Source organism: Danio aesculapii, chromosome 16, assembly GCF_903798145.1.
Source record: "Danio aesculapii chromosome 16, fDanAes4.1, whole genome shotgun sequence".
NCBI classification, from domain to species: domain Eukaryota; kingdom Metazoa; phylum Chordata; class Actinopteri; order Cypriniformes; family Danionidae; genus Danio; species Danio aesculapii.
Window position 1 is genome coordinate 54,617,523 of NC_079450.1, and position 18,098 is coordinate 54,635,620.

General features: G+C 39.4%; 1 protein-coding gene across 1 annotated transcript; it reads right to left on the bottom strand.

The window, feature by feature from the left end:
- Window positions 1-664: 664 nt before the first annotated feature.
- Window positions 665-17,889, bottom strand: lyplal1 (lysophospholipase like 1). The gene is made up of 5 exons (XM_056475739.1): window positions 17,799-17,889; window positions 15,089-15,188; window positions 12,979-13,148; window positions 8,132-8,247; window positions 665-5,162 (listed from the first exon to the last, which is right to left on the bottom strand). The coding sequence occupies exons 1-5, from the start codon at window positions 17,887-17,889 to the stop codon at window positions 4,944-4,946; spliced, it is 696 nt and encodes a 231-aa protein (XP_056331714.1). The 3' UTR covers window positions 665-4,943.
- Window positions 17,890-18,098: the final 209 nt, after the last annotated feature.

The following is an 18,098-nucleotide window of genomic DNA, read 5'->3' on the forward strand; positions in this document are numbered from 1 at the left end:
TGGGAATATCTTGGTTTCAAAGTCACAGACACACAACATAAACAGGTCATTTGTAAAACTAAGAGCTGGCGCAGAATTGTTGCCAAGACTTACGCATTATTGAGCTTGACTACATAATTAAATTGTAAATCAAATGGCAATATCTGTCAAAAGATATAATTGCAATTAGATATTTTCCCCAAATCGCACAGCCCTAGTAAACACCATGACTTTGGCTCTGTAGTGTGAGAAATGCTCAAAAGCCGTTCACCCACTGTTGCACTTCTGCATGCTTCAGAAACGGTCTGCTGTGCTGAATGTGTTCAGAGCAGTCCTTAAATGCTACTGAATAGAGCGGGATGTTACATAACTTTTGGGGTTCAACTGAATTTAACAAGCCTCGTTGGCAAAGAAAGACATAGCTTCCCATTGCCAAAACATTTGGGTATATATGTCAGAATGACAGCGGGCATAAAAGCAATGCAAGAAAAAAAAAGAAGCAGCAATTTGCTTATAACTATCCAAGCTCTGCTGCTGTATTAAAGCAAAATATGGAAATCAAACACACTGAAGTGCAAAATCCAGCTGACTGGGCAAACTCAGATCTGCAAGCACACTAATACTATTGAGCGTAGCGGAAATTATGTAAGGAGGAAAAAAAAAAAACGTAGAAAGATCCCGTTACCCCAAAAAAAAACTTTAATCCAAGCACACACAGATTCAAATGTGCAGTCCGGCTCTGAATATGGAGCATTCATTTGGTAAAACCTAAACACTTCAAAGAACGCTGAAAGAGGTCAAATAGATTTATGCTTAACTATTAGAAGCTGCATCAAGGCTGCATTTATCTGGATCAAATATTTGACATTATGTATAATTTAATTTGTTATCTTTAATCTAGAGGAGAAGCAAACTGGTTCGAATCCCGGCTGGGTCAGTTGGCATTTCTGTGTGGAGTTTGCATGTTACCCGCGTTGGCGTGGGAATAGTATAGTCTCTCTGTGCTCCTTGCAAGTTATATTTGCAGTATCTTTAACAAATTAATTTTAAATCAATCTTTGCTGCTTATTTAAACTATTTGAGATGATCTGAAACAACATAATTCTTAATTTTTTTTTTTGGGACAACTTAATTTTTTTATGTCCAATCAACTTATATTTATAAATTTGCGTTGGCACAACATGAATGAATTAGGGATGCAATGATTAACAGATTTCACTATAAATCACACTTTAATTCGTCACGGTTAATTAATCGCAAAGGCTTGTCAACACTGTGTTTCTGCACGGAACAAAACTGCTGCAACAAAATAAAGTTACGCCAACTGTGCGCTAGTTTAACGTTCCAAGCTTGTACACAATACACACGCACACTGGATTAAAGGCTGATTTGAACTATGCTTGAGTCTGTTAACTAAAGGCCATTCAAATACCAAACAACTGTGTAATGTAGTTGATCAACAGTGTCTTTCAGACAGCGGTTCAGCAGCCTTCGACTACATTTTTTCTCTTTAATAGGGAAATACTTATCTAATATCTAGCTTAGATTTACATTAGACAAATACTATTTAAATTTATTCTTATTTTTATTTATTTATTCAGTTGTTCTGTCTTTTATTTTCAATGTAAAGTTATTACTTATGTTTAAATGCCACTTTTTTCACTTATTTTTAAGTCTAAAGACAAATGGACTATTGTTTGTTTTTCCTTATTAATTTGTGCTGTATTATTTGGTTACTGAGCAGCAATAAATAACACTTTCAGGGGCGTAGCGGACATTTTAAAAGTGGGGGGCACAGCTGTATGAGATCTTACGTTCATATAATTATTAATCACCTGTTTCTAAATGGTCTGTCTCTAAAAGTGAGGGGTACGGATCCCCCCGTCCCCCCCGGTTGCTACACCCCTGGGTGCTTTCACACTATCACTTTTGGTCTGCACCGGGTTCGTTTGACGTCATAGTACGGTATGTTTAGCTAGTGTGAACGTGTTTTCTTACTTACTTAAATTTGTAAAAACAATTAAGGCAACTTAATTGAATTGCTTTGGGACAACATGAAGGAACCCAGCATTTTAAATGCAAAAAATTCAGGATTGCATACAATTCCTTCATGTTGTCCCAACACAAACTGATTCATTTAACATAATTGTTTTTACAAATTTAAGTTGATTGAACATAAAACAATTAAGATGTTCCCTAAAAAAACTCAAGAGTTGTGTTGTTTCAGCTCATTTTAAATAAGTAGTCTGAACAAGCAGCAAAAGTCATCGTTTTTTGAGTGCAGTGTCCAGATGGCGCATGTTGGTACTGGCCTGTAGCCTCACAAAACAAACCAAGCAGAACATCTACAGGACTTTAAACCTGCCAACCACTTCCTCCCTATAACCATTAATGAAGCTACCATTCGGGACGATCAAGAAAACCGAGCAAACCTCCAAACACATGTAGAGCAGATTTCATGGCGAACATTAATGGTGCGGAGGGGAAAAAAAGGGGGTAGAAGAGATACCTCGCTCTGCAGGAAACGGGACGGTGCCAAACAGACCGGATTTTACGTCCAAACCACAGAGTCGAGTGGCATTTCTCCCCTCCGGTGTGATAGTTCTACCTGCCGTTTCGGCCTGACCACAGAATCCACAGGCCAAACCAGACTCCATGGAAGAGTCATCATCACGGCCTGCAGAATGTGCCTGACTGAACACTTTCAAGCGGTTTGCGCTACAGGCTATGAAGTCTGCACAATCAGTAGAGCCTTTGTGAGGTGGAGCTCATGCTGGTAAATCCAGGTTTATACGGCCCTTTCACAAGAGCGAGTTTAACAAGAGCGTCTTAAATCCTTAAAGTTTTGAATATTTTCACTTTAAAAAAACGTATGAACATTTATATGTACAGCTGAAGTCTGAATTATTAGCCCCCCTGTTTATTTTTTCCCCAATTTCTGTTTAACAGAGACATTTTTTTCCAACACATTCCTAAACATGACAGTTTTAATAACTCATCTCTAATAACTGATTTATTTTATCTTTGCCATGATGACAGTACATAATATTAGACTAGATATTCTTCAAGACACTAGTATTCAGCTTAAAGTGACATTTAAAGGCTTAACTAGGTTAATTAAGCAAGTCGTTGTATATTGATAGTTAGACAATCGAAAAAATATTGCTTAAGACAACATGGAGTACCTTTTGTTAAAGATTTGAACAGATGTGTGTGTGTTGAGCATCAGCTAAGACAACGTTAGCTCCTGTCAGCTTTAATTATGGTAAAAACTCATTAAAAATTTGGATAATTTTGTCAGCTAATTTCATCTTCCGGCTTTAAAATCATTTTTGGGGCGACATTTTCGCGTCGGTTTCTCGTTATTATTCATAGATGAGTTTTCTTATCCTATGGGAAGGCCCTGCTTCTTAATTAATTATGAGAGCACGTGCTTTCTAGGTATGGCTGACGTTAAACTGACGTTTCGACAAAGTGTCGAGATCCTGAAGTGCAAGTGTTTCGAAACGCATGATCCGAAATACCCAGGTCACGTGACTAAAGTGTTTCGAAACACCTGGTCACGTGACTAAAACGATTCAAAGCATCGATTACAGAAAAACTACACACAGCATACATTTCGTCCTTATTTGGGTTCAGAAACAACATGCAACATATAGCCCACAGTCAGTGTAAACCTCTCATCTGTATCTTTAATCTTTAGCAGCACATGTAGCCTCTGTTAGATGAACACATACAGCCCCTTACAGTCTCTGATATGTTACCAATTACAGATAAACTACACACAGCAGACATTTAGTCCTTATTTGGGTTCAAAAACAACACTAAATATAGCCTACAGTCAGTGTAAACCTCTCATCTGTGTCTGTAATCTTCAGCAGCACATGTAGCCTCTGTTAGAGAGTAATTCCGTCATTGCGAGTTCATAATAGTCCAAAAGGTGATGATAATAGTTAAACATGGCAGTTTGTTCATGTATTATCTGCCCAAAAACGTAATTTAAATATAGAAGCGCGGCGAGCGACTGAAAGCTCTCTGGAGAGCACCTGGTCACGTGACTAAAGCGATTCAAAGCATCGCTCATTTCCGAAGCGTTTCAAGACCTGACGAATCTGCGTTTGACTGACAGGGTCAGAAAAATCTTCTGTCTCACATTACCTAGTGGACTGTGCGTGTGCACGCTGTTACTGTGCTGAAAATGCCTTTTGGGTTGGAATCCCGACTTGTACAAATACTCTGAAATCATGATTTTCTGTATTTGAATCATGTTACTGTTTATGGTGTACTCTAGATAGGATACAGCTGTGGATGCGCCATCAATTCAGCATCATTTTTGTAACACTCTAAAACAATAATTAATATTTTTGTCGGCGCCCGTGGTGTAGTGGCAATTCACCTATAGCGCCGGGTGCTCCGGTTTCCCCCACAGTCCAAACACATGCGCTAAAGGTCAACTGATGAACTAAATAGGCCGTAGTGTATAGGTGTGTGTGTGTGAATGAGTGTATGGGTGTTTCCCAATACTGGGATGTGGCTGGAATGACATCCACTGTGTAAAACATATGGTGGGATAGTTGGTGGTTCATTTCACTGTGGCAACTTTCCGGCCGCAACCTATTACTGGGAAACACCCATACGCTCTCATTCACACACTACAGGCAATTTAGTTCATCAATTCCCCTATAGCGCATGTGTTTGGACTGTTGGGGAAACCGGAGCACCCGAGGAAACCCACGCCAATATGGGGAGAACATGCAAACTCCACACAGAAATGCCAACTGACCCAGCCGGGACTCGAACTAGTGACCTTCTTGCTGTAAAGCCACAGCGCTAACCACTGAGCAACTGTGCCCCCCCTTTAAGATTATGTTAAACAAAATTAATATATTCATATTGCATGACAACATGTAAATACTGGTAACTGGACGAAGAGGCCGTGGTCATTGTCCAGAATTAAGGACTCTTTAAATGGAAAGCTTCTTCAGGATCCAGGAGCGAAGCAACTCCAGTTCTTGTCGACACAACTGATGGTTGAGGTCTGGGAAGGAATGGAAAGATGCATTGAGTCCAGCTTTTTTCAGCAGCGTGTTCGTCTTCTCGCCCCAGTCATGGAAAACCAGCTCGTCTGATGTGCCGTGACACTGCAGGAGCTCAGGTAGGGGGCGCTGTGCAGTTTCTACTGCCTGTATGGGAGACAATAAAGATTCTTTTCCCTGTGTTTGACATTATGATACCAAAAATACAGTTGAAGTCAGAATTATTAGCTCTCCTGTTTATTTTTCCCCTCAATTTCTGTTTAACAGAGAGCAGATTTATTTCAACACATTTCTAATCATAATAGTTTTAATAACTCTTCTCTAATAACTGATTTATTTTATCTTTGTCATGATGACAGTAAATAATATTAGACCAGATATTCTTCAAGACACTTCTATACAGCTTAAAGTGACATTTAAAGGCTTAATTAGGTTAAAGTTAGGGTAATTAGGCAAGTCATTGTATAACAGTGGTTTGTTCTGTACACCAGTGGTCTCAAACTCAAATTGACGGGGGACCATTTCAGGTACTGACTATTCTAGGAGGGCCATCTTAACATTTAAGCCCCCAAAAAAGTGGACACCTGACATAAATAATGCATCTTAGGACAACAGACATGACGTTTATATTTCGTGCATTACCTGTCATCAGTGATGATGCGAATCAGCACGTTTATCACGTCACACATCAGCTGCTGAAATATATCTGCGGTTGTTGTGTGTATTGCCAAGCGTTAGACACACACTCAATCATTCCTACAGAGTGTATATTCAGTCAAAACTGGAGCTTTTTGTGTCTTGTACATATTAAAGGGGGAGTTTAATCTGCTAAGAAAATACTACAAATAATTATGCTTTCCCAACCAATTTTATTGTCCCAATAGTGTAGGAACAGCTGAAAGCAGTTCGGGTACCTTTAGTGACTTTACCGGCAATTGTTCTTCTCAATATCTTTCTTTTTATGTAAAACTACAACAAAGAGGAGAAATGTAGATATTCACATTAACTTTAACAAGTTCAATTCAACTAGCAATACAATTTTATTAATGTACATAGTTTTAATGCAAATCCTAATAAGCTTTTGAGGAAACTCTATTAAATGAGATCATTTGAAATGAATATTAGCAAAATGATCATAAAATAAATAAAATAAATAAGTAAATACTCATAAAATGATCATATTTGTTACACCACCAGCATAACGTGTAGGCCACAAGGAAGTGTTTGTACAACAAAATACAAGTGGTATAAAACTGATAATAATCAAAGGACTCTTAAATATTTAGTTGGCAGTAGGTAGTGCTGTCGCCTCACAGCACGAAAGTCGCTGGTTTGAGCCTCGGCTGGGTCAGTTGGCGTTTCTGTGTGGAGTTTGCATGTTCTCCCTGCGTTTGCGTGGGTTTCCTCTGAGTGCTCCGGTTTCCCCCACAGTCCAAAGACATGCGGTACAGGTGAATTGGGAAGGCTAAAGTGTCCGTAGTGTATGAGTGTCTATGGATGTTTCCCAGAGATAGGTTGCAGCCGGAAGGGCATCCGCTGTGTAAAACATGTGCTGGATAAGTTGTCGGTTCATTCCGCTGTGGCGACCCCGGATTAATAAAGGGACTAAGCCGACAAGAAAATGAATGAATGAGCTTCAGCAAAAGTAGAGCACTTATGGACATATATTTCAACGTTTAAATCAGCCACAGATTTTAAAGCCACGTGTGTTATTCTCAACCAATCACTGAGAGATGTTGATGTTTTGAGTTGATAAAATGCATATTAATAAAGTTACAGGCCAAATTAGCAGCATAAGATTTTAGTTTTTTTGTTAATTCCTAATTTTACACAGTTTTGCTTCCTGACAAAATCTGCAATATTTTTGTGGAGGGCTTTAACCACAAAATTCATAAGGGTCGTGTCTATCCAGAAATTCATTCAAAAAGTAGAGCCCAGATGTGGGAACAAAAATTTCTAGACACTTTTTCTAGGTTCAGCTTATGGCCTGTGTGTTTTGGCAGGTCCAATCTTGTCACATTTTCGACATCAGTTGCGTGAAGGAGGGAGGAGGAGGGCGGGCCGTAAATGGCCTGTAGGTCGGCAGTTTGAAACCCTGGCTTAAAGTGACATTTAAAGGCTTAACTAGGTTCATTTGGCAAGTTAGGTTCATTAGGCAAGTCAATAGCCGCATTTCCACTATCGGGCCAGTGCGAGCCAGGGCTTTAATCGGGCCAGGCCGGGCCAATAGCCCGGGAGGTTGAGAAATGAGGCCGAAATCATGTCGCGTTTCTACTGTCGGGCTAGTTGCTCGCAGCGCGTCACGCAAACACCGCCCCCAGAACGTCCCCCGAATCAAACGTCACACAACCCGTCAAACAACCCGCCCACTTCAGCGGAAACAAAAAACTCAAATTATAACCACAAACACAACCTGGCATCACTACGAGAGCTGGAAGATGGAGAACACCGAAGCGATTGCTTTTTTACTGTTTGTGGTCTGTTGGTGTAAGGCCAGACAGCGATCCCTGGATAAGGACATTCGAGTTCGGCGGCATTTACTTCGAACACAGATTTTGGCTGCAAGGCAAGTGAGTTGATCAAGCGCGATAGCAAAACAAATGTAAGGGAAGAAAGCATCTGGTCTCCTCTTTACCTGACAGGAAAACTCCGCCTTTGTATGTAACCCCGCCCCGAAGCCCCAGTTGGCCCTCCTTGGCCCAAGGTATTCGGCGGGCCGAAAAAGGCTGGACGCTGGCCCCAAGGAAGCCCCATTTTGGCCCGATTACGCCCCGGAAGTGATAGTGGAAACGCGACTGGCCTTGGCTCGCTCGCTTTAGGCGCGATAGTGGAAACGCGGCTATTGTATAACAGTGGTTTGTTCTGTAGACTATCGAAAAACAAATACTGCTTAAAGGGGCTCATAATATTGACCTTAAAAAGGTTTTAAAACAATTAAAATCTGCTTTCATTCTAGCCGAAATAAAACAAATAAGACATTCTCCAGAAGAAAAAATATAGGAAATACTATGAAAAATTCCTGAATCTGTTAAACATCATTGGGGAAATATTTGAAAGAAATTAATAATAAGGGCTTTATTATGACTTCAACTGTACTACTGAAGGGTATTATCTACCTGATACACCGCTGAGTCTTTGTTAAGAAAGCTGGACAGACAGAAGCAGCCAGCAATGTCCTGATGGTGCCTGCAGACCAGATGAAGTGCCATGGCTCCACCCATGGAGAAACCACCTGTGTTAAAGACATTTAAATTTAGTCATTCAGTAGACGCCTTTGTCCAAAGCGACTTACAATTGAGGAGGCATTCAGCGATTCAATAAGAAGAGGCAATATACACAACAAGTGCTGATTATACAGAGGAACTGTTAGTGCACTGAGAATGTAGTGCTAGAGTACGGGGGGATTTGGGTTTCTACAGGTGGTTTGTTAAGCCCACTCACTAGTGCGAGGAACACTTCACAAATGTACAGTGTGTTTTTGTGCTGACTGTAAGAAAGTGTCTGTAAAAGGTGTCAGAGAGATGAAAAAGTGTTTTTTACAGATGGTTTGTCAAGCCCACTCACCTGTATGAGGCATATTAAGAAAATTCTGTGTTTTTTAGAGCTCTGTTTTCTCAAGTTCTTAAGTGTTCCTCGGTGTGCCAACCAAAATTATACCCCAAAATTAATTTATTCACTCCTCAAACCTCCATGAGTTTCTTTCTTCTGTTGAACACAAAAGATGTTTTGAAGAAAGACGGAAATCTGTAACCACTGACTTTTTTGGGTTAAATATCCATTTAAAGGGTCACCAAAACACATGTTTTGAGAAGTTGACAGTCAAATATGTGTCCCACGCTGCTAAAAACACTACCAGGACACATATATTTCACTAAAGAGTGAAAATTGGTTGTTTTAAGCTACATCACCGCGATTGACATCATTGTACCCCAGCGGGTACAACGTGACGTCTTTAAGCTTTCAGCATTAATTCGTGAGTAAGACTTGGTGCGCGCTCTATTGTGAATGAGGTGCAACTTCCTTAATATGCATGATATATCTCTGAAGACTGTTTTTAAGTAGCTCAAACTCGCTCATTCAGAGGTTAGAACCAGCAGACATGCAATGTTAATCATAAGGTAAACTCAAAACAACAGTCTCCATCTAGAGCTCCTTCATGGGATTCGACACTTGTAAACACTCGCTCCGCACAGCCCTCGGTCACGAGCAGCTCTTGGTCCCGCCCACACTGGCCACAGCTACCAAGCTGTCCAATCACAGAGCTCGCTCTACTGGTCGTTGCAACGAGTAGTTACCTTTTTCGAGAGGTGCACATCAGCATCTGCGTCATTCACCCTGAGGGCTATGTGACCGCACGAAGGCTGCATCAGAGCATACGCGTGTTTGATGCACAAGTATAAATCAGCCTTAACTAACATGTCTATTACATTTATGCACCTCGCAAGCAAAAATGCTTTAAAAGTCACACTGTAAAAAATACCCATAAATTAGCAGTTTTCTGTATTTTGTGATTCTTGTTTTCATTTTTTTTATTTTCCCCTTTTATTAATGCGGTTTAATTGCATTATAGGACGTTGATCTTTCTTTTAACCTTCCAAAAAAGTGACTTCATAACACATTTTTAATAGTTTAATAGTTGGCAGTGCTATATTGTCTGGGTTGGTGTTGTATATTACGCTACAGAAACCTTGTAATAAACTGCAGCACATTTTCTGTTATTTTACAGACTCTATATTTCTCTATATGAAGAGTTCAGATGCAAAAGCCGCTAAATACCATTTCCGCCAAAAATGAGATCATGACATTGAGTGAATGCTTTAGGCACGTATTACATGTTCAACAAATAGATTTGGCTCAAATCATCTAAATCGCAGCGTCAACGCATTCAGAAATAACAGTTTGTTGGCAAAAGCCGCTAAACTCTACTTGCCTTTGACAGCAAAAGCCGCTATATCCCGAGAACCAATCAGAAGGCGCAAATCGAATCATATGTTTACAATGTAGCAGAGTGTTGATACTCCAGCTTTTATTAGGAGACGGTTTTATTCCACTTCAGATTTCTATTTTAAAAGACGGAGTTTGATGATCCTGTCTGACTATCAGTGAATGGCAAATGAAAACGTCTCTTACCTCAAATTTCTGTTCATTATAAGACAAAGAAAACACACTGCACAGTCGGAAGTGTAGCACGCATTCATAACGTTTGTTTGTGCAGCGGCGCTACTTTGAATGAGTCTGATTTACTATACATTAAACGGCAACTGCGTTTCACGAAAGACGAAGTTAAGATGCCGTTCTTTTATCCCACGTGGATGCTATGAGGATAAACAAGAGACCAAGACCTTGAGTATGGTGAGAATGAATGAATGACAGCTTCTAAAATTGTCTGAGAGGCATCCATTTTTGCCAAGTAGGCCTACCTTGTGGTTTATCTGCTAATGTAGGCTATTTTTAAAAGATACATATAATTTTATATTATATCAGCCTACTTCATAATACCTATAGATCTGATAAGCTTTTATATTAATAGACAATGCACAGATATTGATGTTTCACAATGTTTTAAACTACAATATTTGAATCCAAGCTTAGTTTACAATGTTTACAATGCTCTACTTGCATTAAATCTGAATCCCAATGATCAGAAATGACAACAGATTGTTCAGATTTAATTAATGTCAGTTTTAATGTTATTGATTAACGCATTTACTTGACAGATTTCATTCATTCATTTTCCTTCTGCTTTTTCCCCGGTTTACCACAGCGGAATGAACCGCCACTTACTTGACAGATGTATTTTTAATTTTAGGTGGTGTGTGTAATGTGCTTTATGTTTGGTAAAATAATCTCTAATGGCATCTTCGTTTTCAACTAAACACACTGTCTTGTCCCGATAGGTGGATTTAGAGGTTTTTGCTAAAAAAAGCACTAGTGGATTTAGCTGGTTTTGACGCAAAAGAAAATCTACCTTGTTAAAAACCATAGAATAGTCTAAAGTGACATTTATGAAACAAATTTATTTTATTTACCAGCTAATAACCTTATCATTACATATAAAATTAAACCTAATCAGAGGAGCCTGATAGAAAATGCTGACAGATTTAGAGGGTTTTGCATCTGAACTCTTCATATATTATTTCTTACACATTATATTATTTCAGACTACTAAAATGTCACTTTGTTAAACTGTAGAGTTGAATTTTTAACATTAAAAGTCAAAAAAAAGAGATCAACATCCCATAACGCAATTCACAACTGTAAATTAAAGGAAAACACAAAATGAACAGATACATTAGACGATGCAGGCTAAACCCATTTCTGAGCACGCATGTTTGACTTTGGCTTCCCCTATTAACTCTACGACACCTAAAAGAATGAAAAGCGCAATCTATACATGAAGGAGTTTTCCATGGAAAGTTCTGGCGCTTGTCAGTCCGTCAGCCTGAGAAGTGGACTCAGCGTTCAGACCACTGCGTTTCTCCAGCGTGTAGAGTGACTCCAATGAGTATTTATAGTTAATGACAAAATGTTATGATTTAGGAAGATAATATTTCAGCAGTCTCACAGGAACATGTGTTTTTTGAATCAGTTTCTTTGGAAGCGAGTTCAGGGGCTTTTCTGTCCTTCCACACACAGTCTTTTCACACAAAGACGCTCTTTTTTTTCTTTATTTCTTGCACTTTTCACATTTTACTTGCAACTATTTCAGGGTATTTCTGTGATATTGGTTCGTTGGCTAACCCTACAACTGTTGCCATTGTATTTAAAGGGATAGTTCACCCAAAAGTGAAATTTACACCATCATTTACTCGCCCACGTCAATTTCATTACACAAAGGAAGACTTTTAGAGTGATCAAACAAATCTCACCACCCATTTACTGCCATAGAAGAAAAAAAAAGACTAATAATACTAATATCTTCAGTTGTGTTCAGCAGAAAGACATTTATACGTAAATGATGGTAGAATTTTGTGGTGAACTATCCCTCACCGTCCCACCAGCGAGAAGCTTAAGCTTACTTCACTAAATTGCAATTAAATCCTAAACCGATTGTGACAAACTACATACTGTTGGAGGCAGCACGGTGGCTCAGTGGTTAGCACTGTCGCCTCACAGCAAGAAGGTCGCTGGTGCGAGCCCCAGCCGTGTGGAGTTTGCATATTCTCCCCGTGTTGGCATGTTCCTCCGGGTGCTCTGGTTTCCCTCACAGTCCAAACACATGCGCTATAGGGGAATTGGATGAACTAAATTGGCCGTAGTGTATGAGTGTGTCTGTGTGAATGTATGGGAGATTCCCAGTCCTCGACTTCTAATACTGCGCTCACGACATTTGTCATTGAAATAACGCCACAGGTAGTTGGTAGATCTGTGTAAAAAAAGCTGGAAAGTTGGAAAAAATCCTAGAGGAAACACTGGAGTTTCTATCGTCTGTTGAACACAAAAGATATTCTGAAGAAAGCAAGGAAAAACAAATACCATGGAAGTCAAAGGTTACCAGTTTCCAACCATTTTCAAAATAACTTCTTGTTTAATTAAAGAAACGAGTCCCTAAACGATCCCTTCAAGAGGTTAAATCTCAAAGCAAATAGTAGCATGCTTTTTTGTGCAACCCATTACCTGATATCCCTTCTTAAAGGGATGATTTTCTGCCACTTTTATCTAATATGCAAACCTGATAACCCAAATATTTTGAGATTGAGCTGAGCAGAAACCCGAGAGTCATCCAGAAATTCTTTTGGGCTCATTCTGGCAACAAATGAAAGGAGTAAGTAACTTGATAAGTTTCATTCTTCACTTTACACAACGAGGGAGAGACTTATGAGCAGCGGTCTGAGACTCTGCTTAATTTGGAACAAGTGGAGTGTGTGTGTGTGTGTTTAAGAGAAAGCAATCGGGCAGGGAGAGATGGATGGGTATAGGGAGGTCTGGAGACGATAGGACAGAGATAAGCCAATGGTCTTACCAATAACCATCCTGTGTTTTGGGATCCCGGCTCGGAGCTCATCCTGCACAATGGCACTTAAATGATCACACATGGAATCTATAGACTCCAGGTGCTCGGGGCAATGCTGAGAAATCTTGTGACGATCAAACCATACATGAGACGGCGCCCCTCGCATGGGTGTGTACGGCCTGAAGACACACACAAACACACACACATAAGCAAGTTCCGCATAATTCACCACCTTCTTGTATTACCTGTGTCATACGTCATTATATAGATTTGTGTCCTGATATGTCACAAACACACACACACACACACACACACACACACACACACACACACACACACACACACACACAAAACAATGTCCTTATAAATCACCACCTTCTGGTAATACCTGTGTTATACCTGTCATTATATATTTTTGTCCTGATTTGTCACAACACACACACACCTCAATGTCCTCATAATTCACCACCTTCTTGTGATACAGGTGTCATTATATTGACTGATGTGTCACAAACACACACACACACACACATCAGTAATGTCCTGATAATTCACCACCTTCTTATAATACCTGTCATGCCCATGTCATGATATAGATATGTGTCCTGATATGTCACAAAGACACGTACACACACCAGCAATGTCCTCATAATACAACACCTTCTTGTAATACCTGTCATACCCATGTCATTATATACATTTCTGTCCTGATGTCACAAAACACACACACACACACACACACACACACCAGAATCGTCCTCATAATTCACGACCTTCTGGTAATACCCGTGTCATACCTCTGTCATTATACAGACTTCTGTCCTGATATGTCACAAAAACATGTACACGCACCAGCAATGTCCTCATAATTCCCCACCTTCTTGTAATACCTGTCATACCTATGGCATTATGTTGATTTGTGGCATGATATGTCGCAAAAACATGTACACACAAACACACACCAGCAACGTCCTCATAATTCACTACCTTCTTGTAATGCCTGTCATACCTATGCATTATATAGATTTGTGACCTGATATGTCACTAAAAACCACACACACACACATACGTACATGCACACACATTAGAAATGTCCTCATAATTCACCTTTCTGTAACACCTGTGTCATACCTGTCATTATGTAGATTTGTGTCCTGATATGTCGCAAAAACATGTACTCACACACACACATCTGCAATGTCCTCATAATTCACCACCTTTCTGAAATACCACTGTTATTCCTTTGTCATTATATAGGTTTGTGTCCTGATATGTCACAAAAACTTACACACACATCAGCACATCAGCAATGTCCTCATAATCCAACACCTTTTTGTAATACCTGTGGCATTCCTGTCATTATATAGTTTGTGTCCTGATATGTCACAAAAACACACACACACACATCAACATCGTCCTCATAATTCACCACCTTTCTGTAATACCTGTGTTATACCTTTGTTATTACATAGACTTTTGTCCTGATGTCACAAAAACGCATACACACACAAATCTACAATGTCCTCATAATTCACCTCTTTTCTGTAATACCTGTGTCATACCTATGTTACTTTATTGCTTGTGTTCTGATATGTCACAAAACACGTACACACACACATACATGCACACACTCAAACACACACACAAACATACACACATACACACACACAAACATACACACCAGCAACGTCCTCATAATTCACCACTTTCTCGGAATACCTGTGTCATAGCTATGGCATTGTATAGATATGATACTGTATGTCACAAAAACACACACAAACACATACTGTATGCACATGCATGCACGCACACACACACACACACCAGCAATGTCCTCATAATTCACCATCTCTCTGTAATACCTGTCTTATACCTTTGTCATTATATAGATTTGTGTTCTGATATGTCACAAAAACCCGTACACACACAAACACAGATACTTTCTCTCACTAAAGTGATGAAATCCAGTATATTATTTCCATCAAAAATGTTTTGAAATACATGTCTTGATGAAGTATAGCAAAAACAGGACAATTATATTTTCAAGCATATTTAAAACCTTGAAGTTCAACCATTTTCGAGCCCGAACGCTGCTTGAGATGAGAGCACAGATGTTTACCTGAGTGGCGCTGTGGGATAAATCACCCGGATGTTTTCAAATGCCAAATTTTGTCCTAAAACATCCAAAACCCAGCTGCGCAGGCCTGGCCCGGTGTCTCCTGAAAGAAACAGATGACATTATTCACAAACATTTAAACGGCCACTTTATTAGGTACACATTACTAGTACTGGGTTAGACCCCAGAACTGCCTTAATCCTGCATGGCATAGATTCAATGAGGTACTGGAAATATTCCTCAGAGATTTTGCTCTGTATTGGCATGATAGCATCACACAGTTGCTGCAGATTTGTCGGCTGCACATCCATGATGTGAATCTCCCCTTCCATCACATCCCAAAGGTGCTCTACTGGATTGAGCTCTGGTGACTTTGGAGGCCATTTGAGTACAGTGAACTCATTGTCATATTCCAGAAACGAGTCTGAGATGATTCACGCTTTGTGACATGGTACGTTATCCTGCTGGAAGTAGCCATTAGAAGATGGAGACACTGTGGTCATAAAGGGATGGACATGGTCAGCAACAATACTCAGGTAGGCTGTTTGCGTTGACACGATGCTCAGTTGGTGCTAATGGACCCAAAGTGTGCCAAGAAAATATCCCCCACACCATTACACCACCATCACCAGCCTGAACCGTTGATACAAGGCAGGATGGATCCATGCTTTGGTGTTGATGCCAAATTCTGACTCGACCATCCGAATGTGGCAGCAGAAATGGAGACTCATCAGACCAGGCAACGTTTCTCCAATCTTCTATTGTCCAGTTTTGGTGAGCCTGTGTGAATTGTAGCCTCAGTTTCCTGTTCTTAGCTGACAGGAGCGGCACCCGGTGTGGTCTTCTGCTGCTGTAGCCCATCCGCCTCAAGGTTGGACGTGTTGTGTGTTCAGAGATGCTCTTCTGCAGACCTCGGTTGTAACGAGTGCTTATTTGAGTTACTGTTGCCTTTCTATCAGCTGGAACCAGTCTGGCCATTCTCCTCTGACCTCTGGCATCAACAAGGCATTTGCGCCCACAGAACTGCCGCTCACTGGATATTTCCTGTTCTTCAGACCATTCTCTGTAAACCCTAGAGATGGTTGTGCGTGAAAATTCCAGTAGATCAGCAGTTTCTAAATTACTCAGACCAGCCCGTCTGGCACCAACAACCACGCCACGTTCAAAGTCACTTAAATCCCCTTTCTTCCCCATTCTGGTGCTCAGTTTGAACTGCAGCAGATCGTCTTGACCATGTCTACATGTAGTGAGTTGCTGCCATGTGATTGGCTGATTAGAAATTTCTGTAAGGAGCAGTTGGACAGGTGTACCTAATAAAGTGGCCAGTAAGTGTTGGCTGTAAAAAGCTTGGACGGCACTGTGGCTCAATGGTTTGCACTGTCATCTTACAGCAAGAAGGTTGCTGGTTTGAGTCTCGACTGGACCAGTTGGCATTTCTGTGTGGAGTTATACCCTTGTTCTTGTGCATGTTATACCTGTGTTGGCGTGGGTTTCCTCTGGGTGCTCCGGTTTCCCCCACAGTCTAAACATATGTGCTATAGGGGAACTGAATAAACTAAATTGAGAGTGTGTGTAAATGAGTGTATGGGTGTTTCCCATACATATTGGGAATATTGTAGAAAACACAGTATTAGTTCATTTGTTTATATTTCTATAGTTGTTGTGTTACCGCTATAATTACCAGAACAGATCAATTCAAGTACGTTACTTTACTATAGTATGGTTAAAACACTATAGTACTTACTATAAATTACTATAGTATAGTAAAGGGTGCCTCAAGTGTATTAAATACTTTAGTTTTTACAATATTGTAGAAAACAACAGTAACATTATTGGTTCATTTGTTTATATTACTATAATATATAATATTGTTGTATCACCATAATAACTAAAATTACCAGAAAAGAGATTCAAGTAAGTTAATTCACTATAGTATGGCTAAAAAACACTATAGTACTTAATATAAATTACTATAGTATTTTTTCATATGAGAACACAGTTAAACACAATATATTTTAGTGTTAAAGCATGCCTTAAGTGTATTAAATACTTTAGTTTTTAACAATATTGTAGAAAACAACAGTAACGTTATTGGTTCATTTGTTTATATTATTATAGTTGTTGTGTTACCACTAGAATTACCCAAACAGATTCATTCATGGAAGTTACTTTACTATTGAATGGTTATAACACTACAGTACTTACCATAAATTACTATAGTATTTTTTCATGTGAGAACACAGTTAACCACAACATATTTTAGTGTTAAAGGGTGCCTCAGTTGTATTAATGAATACACTCAAGTTAATCTAAGTGAGTATTTTGCTTTTATATTATAAACACTGTATTTATAATATAATTTATTTGTTATAAACACTTTTAAACACTGCTTTAAACAGATTTTAATCGTTTGCAGTGTTTGGTATCATATAAATGTAGACTTTTAACATTTCTTTAGCTCTATCTGAAGCAGTTCTTATGATTATTTGTCTTTGATCAAGTCAGTCGATGATTTAAAGCGTGAGACGTGCGTTTTTAACACGGCAGTCTGTTTCACCCAATGACTCTATAACCTTTCCAGCGCGTCTCTAAACCCTTTCATTCAGTCCCATATGAGCCACAATAGTCCTGTTAGCGGTATTATTTTTCCTTTCAAATGAGTGGGCACAATATACGTCCGCACGAGAGAGGTTTTAATAACTTTTAAAAGCACCTGAGCCGTGAAGAAAGATAACAGAAGCTGTGTGTTTCCCAGCCTGACTCACAACACTCTTCTGGAGTTTAACCGCAGCCATGTTTATCATCACGTGTTGTCTCGCGAGATTCACAGCACGGGTCACTGATCGAGGACAGTGTTTACAAAAGCAAATATTATTTTGATTTCTACAATGAAACAAATTAAAAACAAAAAAATCTGAGATATGTATAAAATATTACAAGAAATGTTTTCCCCCCTGATAATCTGTAAAATTACTGAATGTATAAACATGGTATGATGTGTTTTTATTATTAT